Source organism: Eulemur rufifrons, chromosome 7 (genome assembly GCF_041146395.1).
Source record: "Eulemur rufifrons isolate Redbay chromosome 7, OSU_ERuf_1, whole genome shotgun sequence".
Lineage (NCBI taxonomy): Eukaryota > Metazoa > Chordata > Mammalia > Primates > Lemuridae > Eulemur > Eulemur rufifrons.
Genome location: NC_090989.1, coordinates 67,541,235 through 67,553,413, shown reverse-complemented (window position 1 = coordinate 67,553,413; position 12,179 = coordinate 67,541,235). Strand labels below are relative to the sequence as shown.

The following is a 12,179-nucleotide window of genomic DNA, read 5'->3' as shown; positions in this document are numbered from 1 at the left end:
TAGAAAATATTAGCCGGGCATGGTGGCACAGGCCTGTAGTCCCAGCTACTCGGGAGGCTGAGGCAGAAGGATGGCCTGAGCCCAGGAGTTTGAGGTTGCTGTGAGCTAGGCTGATGCCACGGCATTTTAGCCCAGACAACAAAGCGAGATTCTGTCTCAAAAACAAAAAAAATTTTTTTTTCTTATTTATAGCCAAGTCTAAGGAAACCCATTGAATTTTATTTATTTATTTTGAGACACAGTCTCGTTCTATTTCTTTCTATTTTTAGTGGAGACGGGGTCTCGCTCTTGCTCAGGCTGGTCTCGAACTCCTGACCTCGAGCGATCCTCCTGCCTTGGCCTCCCAAAGTGCTAGGATTACAGGCATGAGCCACCTCGCCCAGCCAAAACCCATTGAATTTTAATATTAGTCCGTCAGGAAGGAATCTGAAAAAAGTAATCTGATTGTGATTTTTGCATAGTTATTGCCTTAAGAATTCATAGTTTAGGCGAGGCATGACGGCTCATACCTGTAATCTTAGCACTCTGGGAGGCTAAGGCAAGGATTGTTTGAGGCCAGCCTGAGCAAGAGCAAGACCTCATCTCTACGAAAAATAGAAAAATTATCTGGGCATTGTGGCTCACACCTGTAGTCCCAGCTACTTGGGAGGCTGAGGCAGGAAGATTGTTTGAACCCAGAAGTTTGAGGTTGCAGTGAGTTATGATGACACCACTGGCTGGAGTAACCGAGCAAGACCCTGCCTCAAAAAAAAAAAAGAATCCATAGTAATCTTTGGGTTTCTAATATGAATTCCAACTGTTTTAATGGAAAAGAATAACAAAGGGAAAGTATTTTACATCTCTATACTTTTATATGAAAAAATTAACATTTATAATTACTGTTCAGAATCATATTCTGGGCCGGGCGTGGTGGCTCACGCCTGTAATCCTAGCACTCTGGGAGGCCAAGGTGGGCGGATCGTTTGAGCTCAGGAGTTCGAGACCAGCCTGAGCAAGAGAGAGACCCCATCTCTACTAAAAATAGAAAGAAATTATATGGACAGCTAAAAATATATATAGAAAAAATTAGCCGGGCATGGTGGTGCATGCCTGTAGTCCCAGCTACTCGGGAGGCTGAGACAGGAGGATCCCTTGAGCTCAGGAGTTTGAGGTTGCTGTGAGCTAGGCTGACGCTACGGCACTCACTCTAGCCTGGGCAACAGAGTGAGACTCTGTCTCAAAAAAAAAAAAGATTCATATTCTGGCAACCTTGAATTTTTTTTTCCCCAAGCTCATTTGGAAAGCAGATGTACCAGGAGCAGATTCTAGAGACGAGAGTTTCTAAGTGAGGACTTCTATATATTATTTAAAATGAACTCAGAGGGCTGAGGCAGGGAGCTATATTTGTAAAAGATGTAATCGATGGGATTTTACAGGATAGGCACCCTGATTCTTGCTACTGACATGACATGTAAACTTTGTACTTCTCATTTATTCTTTATATGATTGATACTAAGAACCTACCTCTTAATTTTTTTTATTACACTTTGTGATGTTAGACCGATGCAGAAAGTGGTAGCATGTTATGGCAATTGGCCAATAAAATAGTGAATTTCTTTCGACCTAGATGGTCTTAAGTAACTGCCTGATGGAACAATAGATTGGAGATGCAGAACCAGATTTGGGCCCATTTGGGTGGTGAGATATAAGCAGAGTTTCCTGAATGGTGTCCCTGTGGCACAGTGGTTCAAGTTGTGTCATGATATAAATTCCCTAAAGCTGTGGGGCAGCCAGGTTGTGTCCTGTGTGTAGCTGGACCATGATGCCATCACACATGAAAAGCACTGCGGAGTACAAGTCAGGATAATAAGAGTGGCAGCCAAGTTCATAATAAATTTGAAGGTACTGTCATTCTGTATGGCTCTTTGCTAAAAAGAACCATGTTACTGAAAAGTCAATTTTGTCCCCCCTACTTGTCTTAAGCAGAGTGCTGGGCACATAATAAATGTTTCATAAATATAGTTATGAATAACAAGGGCTCATTTGTTTGGTACTTTCATTATTGCTCTCAGATAGATTACAGACCAGTTAGGCGTTGTTGTTAGTTAGATGGAGGAATAAAGAACACTTTTAGTGTAAAAAAGGGATGTAAAGTAACCTGAGAAAGTATAAATGAACTAACTGAAAGTTTTCCTGGTATTGTTTAATCACACCGACCTCCTTTTCCTGACCATTTCTCACTGACATTTAAATTATACATATCTTCCATTTCCTCCTGTTTGTTATTATACATATCCATTAGGATCTGTTGGTTATGTCCTCTTAAGTGAATGTTTAAAATTTCTTGTTGTAATATATACAAGCAGGACAGCTTTTATGGTATAGTAGACCACATTGGAGTCCAACGTGCTAAGTTTGAGCCCCAGCTCTTACCTTGGATAGTTTATTTACCACTTCTAACCTAAGCTTCCTCATCTGTAGATGGCACATCTTAACTTCTAAATCTAATATTCTATAATGTAGTTAGTTGACATATTTTTCAAAAAAACAGTTTAAGTGTTGAGAATTATTGACCAGGTAATTTGATATGAACATCCTAGTGGTTGCTATTGTGAAACAGAAATTATTATTTTTTTATTATTATTTTATTATAGGGGGGAGTGAGGTTCAATTTCCTATGTTTTTCTTTTTTTAAAGACAAAGTCTTATTCTGTCATCATAGGTAGAGTGCCATGGCATCAGCCTCGTTCATAGCAACCTCAAACTCCTGGGCTCAGCCTCCTGAGTAGCTGGAAACACAAGCCCACACCACCACGCCCAGCTAATTTTTCTATTTTTAATAGAGAATGGGTCTCGCTCTTGCTCAGGCTGGTCTGGAACTCCTCAAGCAATCTTCCCCCCTGGGCCTCCCAGAGTGCTAGAATTATAGGAGTGCGCCACTGCCCCCGGCCAAGAAATTATTCTTATGTGAAGGAAGACTTTATTCAAGAGTGTTGCAGTAGGGGAGAGAGTTTGAACTCATTCTGAATGCAGTGGTAACAAGTGGAGATTTATAGCCAATGGGCAAGCCGAGGGAGTGGATGAAAAATTACTAAGAGGAACTTGGTTAGTTCCTCTCAGTGTTACTAAGGGTTACTAAGGGTTGGAGGAGAGGAACTTAATTGGATATTGAAGTTGTGGGATTCTCGGTAAACTGGCTTGTCAGGATTCTTCGCTAAAACTGAACTCAGCAGGCCAAGGCCAAAGCCTGCTCAAGAACACAGCTCAAAGGAGCCTGACAGTTAGGTCAAGGATAAAGTCTTTGTCACAGTGAGTCAAATAATTGCTGGCTTCATATCACTTTTGGAACAAGGTAGAATAAATATATATTTTTAAATTTTTAAATATAAATAAATTGAAAGAGACATGGGAGTTAAGGACAGAGGTTCAAATCTGACTAACTTTGCCTAGTCCCATAAACACTGAACTCCAGTCTTTGCTCCCCTGACCTTAACTGCCAAGTTCCCACCCCAGGATGCTACTTTATACATTTGCCACAGTTCTTTTTTTCTTACTGTGCTCTTTCCCTGTCTTTGGTTTTCTCTTTGACTCTTGCTTTGTCTCCTTACAGTATCCTATTTATAGGAACTAGGAGAAACTAATGGTGGTAAAGTCTGAAAAGAAGCAAAAAACAGCACTTAGATACTAGAGGCACCAGAAGAGATAGGGAGAACAGCTAGTACCTTCGTGACCATTTCTTTGTGATTCACCTGTTTCCCATAACTCTGTGAGTGAGGCTCAGTCTGTAGCATCTTGGCAAAACTGGGCAGAATTGCTACAAATGACTTCTGCAAAATAAAATGTTCATGAGTCACAAACGAGGTCCCCCTGTACCAGACCTTCTCACCTAATCCTAGCTAAACCACAAGCATTGTTTGATGTCTTAAGCACAGAGATTTTATTCCTTCACAAAAACTCTCCTTTTTAACTGTGAATGTAGAATTCCATTTCAGTGAAGGTGTTGTTTCTGGTTTTGGTTACTGATTTTGAAAATATTAGAGGAATAGTTCTTTAATTTATTTTTCTACTTGTTTCAGGGAGATGGCTGGATTTATCACAAACCCCTTTGGAAAATAATTCCAACAACACAACCAGCAGAGTGACACGTGCTATTTAGGACTCAACCAAATGAGATTCTTCTCTGCTTTACCCTAAATCCTCCCACAATGGAGTCATTGCACTGAGTGACCTGCTTCCTGATTGCGCAGACTGAAACTAGCTAAACATGAATGTACCTACTAGGGCACCATGACACTGCAACAAGACCAAAGTGTTAAAGAAACACAGTGGACCTCTCACCAACCTGTTCATGTGATGTGAGCAATACCATCTTAAAATCTTTTATCTGAATTATTAGATGATTAATCTTTTATCTAGTTCTTGCTCCTAAAGCTAAGTTTGAATACCCTATTTTTGCACAGGGGCAGCAGATACACACAACAGTGAGAACTCAGTGACTTTGATTTCTTTATAGTGAAAAGTGAAGTCTGTGTTTCAGAGTTTGTGTTTTGCTTTCTGTCCATAACTGAAGTATTCACTACTCTTATAAACCAACCAAGAGGAAGAGGAAGATGACCCAGAAGTGGATTCAGCCATTGTGCCTGAAATCAGTGTTAAAAAAAAAAAAAAATCAACCAGGTTGTGGTAACAAGGCATTCTATTTCTTCAAAAAGACTTTGTGCCTGTGTCAGAGAAACTTATCCATTATCCACCTCTGTTGGAACTCTCTTTTAAAAAGTATATTTATAAATTGATTAGAATTATAACCATGGAGAATTTTTTCTTCTGAGCATTTTAATATACTTGAAAACAACATTGACTTGAAAAATTTCAGAACATTTTTCAATACTTAGTTTTATTAAATATTACGCTTGAGAGACAATTTTTTAAAATGTATTCATGTCAATATGATGAGATTTTGGCCTTTCTCAAGAACTAAGGCAAATACAGAAAATAGCAAATATTAAAAAATAAAACTGTTACTTTTTTCCTTATCTTTTTTCACCTCTAGGTTAAATCCAGTATTATGTGTTATCCCTCTGGATAAGTATGCTTTATCTTACCTCTGTTCATTCAAACATTAAAACAAATGACTATTCATATTTGTCAGTAATTCAGAAGTTATATATGTAACTGAGTGCATGTAAGGTATGGTTTTATTTTCTTTTCAAGGAAACTTAAATGCTAAAGAAAGAGTATAAGATATAAAGATATCAGGAAGTTGTATTCAGGTACAAATCTTTTTTTAAATAAATATTTTATTGAGGTTGAGGAATTGCTGGCAATTAAAAGAATAGTGCTAATTATGGCTTTCATCATTCATTCAAGTATTTATTGAGCACCTACTTATGGTGCTCAACACTTGTTACTGCAAGCTACCTTAATTTTCCAAGAGTGGTGCCTTACTCTATTTCTCCTGATACGGTCTTCCAATCAGTGTGTGTAACATATACCTGTTATTCATCAGCCACTGTAGATGGCTGTGTCTGTTGCATCATCATAAGAAGTTTCAAGCTTTGTGCCCTGATAAATTGTGTTCTGTTAGAGAGGTTAATAGGATGAAAACAGCAAAACAATAACTTTTTCAATAAATTGTAAATCATAAGAAAAAGAGTTGGTTTGTGTACAACCATTTTAATGATTTCCTTGTTCATTTTTGCTGTGAAATGCACTGAAAAATCTCAAAATGAGTTATAGTTCATGTGTTGGGAAAATTAAAAAATAATAAAACTAGAGAACAATGATGCCTTTGTCTGTTTCGTGAATGGAGAGAAATGGAAAGTTTATAATCAGGGAGTTACAGCTCTGTTCATCTGGGAGGGACATTGATTTTCTCTTTAAATCCTTACTTTCAGGAATCTTGAGCTCACAGAGTAAATTTAATAAGAGTTTTAAAAAAATCAAAATGTTTAACTTTTAAATATACTGGAGATTGAGCAAGAATATAAAATGAAACCAAGGATTTTTGTTTTGTTTGAACCATTTGAGTGCCTGTGTATTTCTTTTTGACTGTTGAGCCATTTTAAGGATTATTGAAATACAGCTGGGCATGGTGGCTCGTTCCTATAATCCCAGTGCTTTGGGAGGCCAAGGCAGGACCATTGCTGGAGGCCAGGAGTTTAAGACCAGCCTGGGCAACAGAGGGAGAGCCTTTCTCTACAAAAAATACAAAAATTAGCCAGGCGTGATGGTGCACACCTGTAGTCCAGCTATTTGGGAGGCTGAGGCAGGAGGATTTCTTGAGCCTAGGAGTTAGAGGCTGCAGTGAGCTGATTGTGCCACTGCACCCAAGCTTGGGTGACAGAGTGAGACCCTATCTCAAAAAAAAAAAAAAAAAGTACAGTCTTACATTCCCACTAGCGGTGCATGAGTGTTCCAGGTGCTTCATATCATTGGCAACACATAGTATGGTCAGTCTTTTTAATTTTTACTATATGAATGGATGTATAGTGGTATGTTATTATGGTGTTAATTTGCATAACTCCGGTGATTATTAATGAAGAGCATCTTTTCATGTGGTTATATGCCATCTGTATATCTTGGTGAAATATCTTTTCAAATCTTTTGCCCATATATTAATTGAGTTGTTTGTTTTCTTATTTGCTTTGTATTTCTCCAAGTCTGTAGCTTCTCTTTCATTCTTTTAACAGTGTCTTTTTTTTTTTTTTTTTTTTGGAGACAGAGTATCGCTTTGTTGCCCTGGCTAGAGTGAGTGCCGTGGCGTCAGCCTAGCTCACAGCAACCTCAAACTCCTGGGCTTAAGCGATCCTACTGCCTCAGCCTCCCGAGTAGCTGGGACTACAGGCATGCGCCACTATGCCCGGCTAATTTTTTCTATATATATTTTAGTTGGCCAGATAATTTCTTTCTATTTTTAGTAGAGACGGGGTCTCGCTCTTGCTCAGGCTGGTCTCGAACTCCTGACCTTGAGCGATCCACCCGCCTCGGCCTCCCAGAGTGCTAGGATTACAGGCGTGAGCCACCGCGCCCGGCCCTAACAGTGTCTTTAGAATGGTAGATATTCTTAATTTTGATGAAGTTCAATTTATCAAATTTTTCTTTTATGGATCATGCTTTTGGTGTCATATCTAAGCTTTCCTAAACTAATAAAAGGCCACTATTATCTTCCTCTATGTTTTATCCTAAAAGTTTTATATTTTTAGCTCTTGGCCGGGCGAGGTGGCTCACGCCTGTAATCCTAGCACTCTGGGAGGCTGAGGCGGGTGGATCGCTCAAGGTCAGGAGTTCGAGACCAGCCTGAGCGAGACCCTGTCTCTACTAAAAATAGAAAGACATTATATGGACAACTAAAAATCTATATAGAAAAAATTAGCCGGGCATAGTGGCGCATGCCTGTAGTCCCAGCTACTCGGGAGGCTGAGGCAGTAGGATCGCTTAAGCCGAGGAGTCTGAGGTTGCTGTGAGCTAAGCTGACGCCACGGCACTCACTCTAGCCTGGGCAACAAAGTGAGACTCTGTCTCAACAAAAAATAAATAAATAAATAAATAAATATATTTTTAGCTCTTACATTTAGGTCTGTAATTTATTTTGAGTTAATTTTTGTTTGAATTGATACTAAGTATGTATCAAGGTGGTTTTTTTGTGTGTGTTTTTGCAAATGGATATCCAATTCTTCCAGCGACATTTGTTTAAAAGACTATCCTTTCTCTATTGAGTTGCCTTTTCACCTTTGTCTAAAAGCAGTTGATCTTAAATGTGTGGGTCTGCTGTGGACTCTGTTTTGTTACATTGATCTATCTGACTATCTTTATGACAAAACTACACAGTCTTCATTATGGTAGCTTTATTTTAAGGTTTAATAATAAAACCTTAAAGTCAGGTAGTGTAAGTATCGCAACTTTGTCTTTCTTTTTCAAAGTTGTTTTGGCTATGCTAGGTCCTGTGCATTTCCATGTAAATTTTACCCCGCCTTGCCTGTTCTTTCCCACAGAGACAACAGTAAAGTCTCTTGTTCATGTTTTCCCCTCTATCTTTCTGTCCCCAGACTGATCCTGGTGTTTCCCTGCATGCCCTCCCCCCGCTTCGTGGCATGAGGTGCCTCCTGTTTCTAGGGATCTGGGAGTATAAAAAACTTTTCCTGTCATAACAGTCATTTCTTTGTGTGTCTTGTCTTACTATACCTGATTAAAACAAATCTCAGGCCGGGCGTGGTGGCTCACGCCTGTAATCCTAGCACTCTGGGAGGCCGAGGTGGGCGGATCGTTTGAGCTCAGGAGTTCGAGACCAGCCTGAGCAAGAGCGAGACCCCATCTCTACTAAAAATAGAAAGAAATTATATGGACAACTAAAAATATATATAGAAAAAATTAGCCGGGCATGGTGGTGCATGCCTGTAGTCCCAGCTACTCGGGAGGCTGAGACAGGAGGATCGCTTGAGCTCAGGAGTTTGAGGTTGCTGTGAGCTAGGCTGACGCCACGGCACTCACTCTAGCCTGGGCAACAGAGTGAGACTCTGTCTCAAAAAAAAAAAAAAAAAAAAAAAAAAAATCTCAGTTACCCTTAAAAGAGTGAGTATATATGCATGTACCTAGATCTCCCCTACTACTTGCTAATTTCATTCAGTATAAACAAACACAATTGGATGAGATTTTGTTCTGGCAGCCACACTATGACCTATTATCTGATTTCCCCCAATGATAAAATATTTTATCCTTCTCAGAGTCTCTACATATTTGTTTAGAAATTGTCTTAATGTGTCCAGGCAGCTATAACAAAATACCATAAACTGGGTAGCTCATAAACAACAAACCTCCTTATGTCATCACCTTGGAGGTTAGCATTTCAACATGTAATTGGGGTGGGGGGGTGGGGGGACACGCACATTCAGAGCATAGCAGGAGTTTTGTTTGAGAGATTGGATGGAGTTGGGATTGGTTACTGGTGAAGGTGGACGAATTGGGGATAATTATGACTTCCTTTGATGAACTCCTAAAAGAAAATCCCCCCAAATAAAATGCCCAAATGCTTAGTAACTTTTAGGCAATCCTAGTTTTTAAACAAAAATCAGGTAGTCTGACAGCTTCTTAATACCAAAGAAAATTCTCTATTTCTAGAACCTCAATTGGCAGGCTCTTCTGAGTTTGCAAAGTGCCCTTACAGGTAAGCTGTTGTTACTTACAGGTACAATATTAGTTGAGAGGTGCCACAAGACTCACTTGTCCTAAATACCTTGGCCAATCTTGCTTCCTCCCAACATATCTGGTTTAAGTTTCCTAGCTGTAAACAACTAATTGCCTCAGAGAGCCTTTATCAAAGTGTATTTAAGTTATCCGGCAGGGGAGAAATATTTCTATCCTGTGACAGCTTTAACGATTTTTAGCTGCTGAAGATTCTAGTGGCCAGCTGTAGGACTTTGGGAGAAGTTTCTCAAGCAAGAGGGGTTTAGAACATGGTTCTGCTGATTCTGGGTCTTCTCCAGGCTTCTCCAAAGGCATACAGCCACCAATCAGTTTGGATAATCAACTTGGGCAGACATTGAGATTGCCAGGGACATGGTAGATGTTTAATAAATGTTTACTGCATGTTTAGGTGAATAGATGGGAGTTTCACTGCATCAGTTACAGCTCTGGGTTGCACAGAACAGAGACCAACTCTAGTCATGTGAAGCAAATAGAGAAATAGAAGGATATCAGTTCACAGAATTAAGGCTGGTGATTCTGTAGGAAGTTGCAGAATCAAGGCGGCTCCAGAGACATGGCACAGAACCCACAGGAAATTAACGACTTAGGAAAAATCTGGCCCTAGCACTTCCACTGGCTTGACCTCCAGCATACTATCTGGCCCGAGATTCAAACTCCTGGGAGTTTAAGGGTCTGAGTTGCTAAGTTGGAATATTTTTCCCAGAGGTAGTAAAGGAAGGATCTGAGCCCTTCAACTCCTGTGATTGGAGGCTGCAACAAAGACATATACTGAGAATTGCTCTGAAATTAAGGCCTCACACAATGGGGATTTTGCCCCAAAAGAATATGGTGGTAATAGGACGGTAGCAAATTACATCTTGTGCTTGAACAAGGGCAAATGTCATTCACCCTGACACTCAAAGGAAAAATTGGGTGGGGTTGGGTTTGGTTGCTGGTAAAGGAGGGAGAGGAAGGGGATAGTTTCAGAGGAAGGAGAAGAAGGTGACCTTCACAGTCCCTGGGTGGCCAGCCAGACACCGGGAGGAAAATCCTGAGGTGTGGAAGGAGAAGAACAGAACATGGACAATGAGGAGCAGACAATAGGTATTTCATGGTGTTCCCATACTAATGCAGAAGCTCAATAAATATTTCATAAGTTAACAACAAATGGAAATGTAAAAACTTGCTTTTCATATACAAGGGACTGAAGTTCTTTCTGCCCGGCTAGTCACCCCTGCTCCTGAGACTTTTCCCATTCACTCTAGAGCGGGTAACTGCAGGCTCTCCCCCAGTGGGGGGTGGGATGGGGTATCCTGTCCATTCCTGAATTAGATGAAGGGGAAACAGCTGTATCCATAATCTCCATGGAGTTGGCCTTGGGCTTTCCCAGAATTCAGGCAGACTGGATTGACTTTATCTTCATACTCCAAGGAAATGTACTTCTCTTTCTGGGTGTTCAGGTAAGGAATCAACCCTTGATTCTGCCAATTATTTGCCTCTTTTCTAGAAGAATCTCTCTTCTTCCTCTCCCCCAAGCAGAAAAGCAGCATGGCCCAATAGCTTGCTTGGGTTTGGGGTGTCCTACAAATCTGGGTTTGAATCTCAGGTTTTTCCCTTATTTAAATGGCTGTGCGACCTTGTCAAATATTACCTGAGCCTACTTCTTCCTCTGTGAAATGGGAAAATAATGCCTGTCTTACTGGGGCATTGCATAAAAACATATGTGAAGTACCAAACATATAGAAAACTACAGCTATGATGCTAACCATTGGCCAGGGTGTCCAAAAGATGGACCTATTAAAAATGTCAAGACAGGCCCTACAATGTGGCTCATGCCTGTAATCCTAGCACTTTGGGAGGCCAAGGTGGGAGGATCGCTTGAGGCCAGGAGTTTGAGACCAGCCTGAGTAAGAGCAAGACCCCATCTCTACTAAAAACAGAAGAAATTAGCTGGATATGGTGGTGCGCGCCAATAATCCCTGCTACCCGGGAGGCTGAGGCAGGAAGATCACTTGAGCTCAGGTGTTTGAGATTGCAGTGAACTATGATGATGCCACTGTCCTCTAGCCAGGGTGACAGAGTGAGACTCTGTTAAAAAAAAAAAAAGGAAGGGGGGGAGGAAGGAAAAAAAGAAGGAAGGGAAAAAATAAAAATGTCAAGACACACCTCCCCTCCCACAGGAAGGAAGGAAGGCAGGCAGGCAGGCAGGCAGGCGAAGGAAGGAAGGAAGGAAGGAAGGAAGGAAACAAAAATGTCAAGGCACCACCTCCCCTCCCACTCCAGGCTTTTTACATAAACACTAGTTCCTGTCTCTATCAAAAAAATTTTGTTAGCTTACAGGCAGCCTCAAGAATAAGGCATATGTCTAGTGAATACAAATAATAATTTTCTAGAAAATTAGAAGGATTACTTCATTTTTGAGATAATTATCCTTGGCTACAAGGATCAATAACAAGGATTACGACAGTGTGATGTTGGACAGGCAGTTGCTGGGCACATGTCCTCAAATCAGTATTTTTTGTGTAAGGTTGTGATGGCCTTACAAGGTTTGTGTAAGATTGCAGTTTTTCCAGAGTTGCAGTTTTCCCAGAGTCTTTTGTGATATTTTTGTTATCAGGCATTATGCATGAGAACTTTCTTCTTCATAGCCTTTCCCAGCTCTGTTTGTCAGTAGTTTTTTTTTTTTTTTTTTTTTAAACACAAGTGACTCCATTTTGGTTCTGGCAACTTTCACATGTAGAAGGATAGTCACTGCAGAGCTGTTTGTAAAACTAAAGCCTGGAATTAAATTATAACTATACAGGATTATAGGATCAAATAAATTAATTTTTTATAATAGAATTCTATATAGCCATTAAGCAGATTCTGTAGGAATATATTTTTTTCACATAGAAAGGTGTCCTTGATGTATAAAATAAAATAAATTATAAAATAGCATAATAGTATCACATTTTATTATATGTACATATGAAATATATGTATATATCTATAATATTTAAAGGGATATATGATAAATGTTA

The 12,179-nt window shown here is 39.9% G+C and overlaps 1 protein-coding gene across 2 annotated transcripts in view; it reads left to right on the top strand.

Annotated features, from left to right (window-relative positions):
• Positions 1-5,787, top strand: part of OSBPL11 (oxysterol binding protein like 11) — a 78,932-nt gene extending 73,145 nt beyond the window's left edge. The window contains exons 13-14 of one of the 2 annotated variants that reach the window (XR_011233878.1): positions 4,056-4,334; positions 4,440-4,837. Coding sequence is in view for 1 of the 2 variants with exons in the window: in XM_069472717.1 (XP_069328818.1) it covers positions 4,056-4,121 (66 nt within the window). In the remaining variant the exon portion in view is untranslated. Of the gene's footprint in view, positions 1-4,055 lie in introns of both variants that reach the window. The other variant, XM_069472717.1, reaches the window with a different exon arrangement.
• The last annotated feature ends 6,392 nt before the right edge of the window (positions 5,788-12,179 follow it).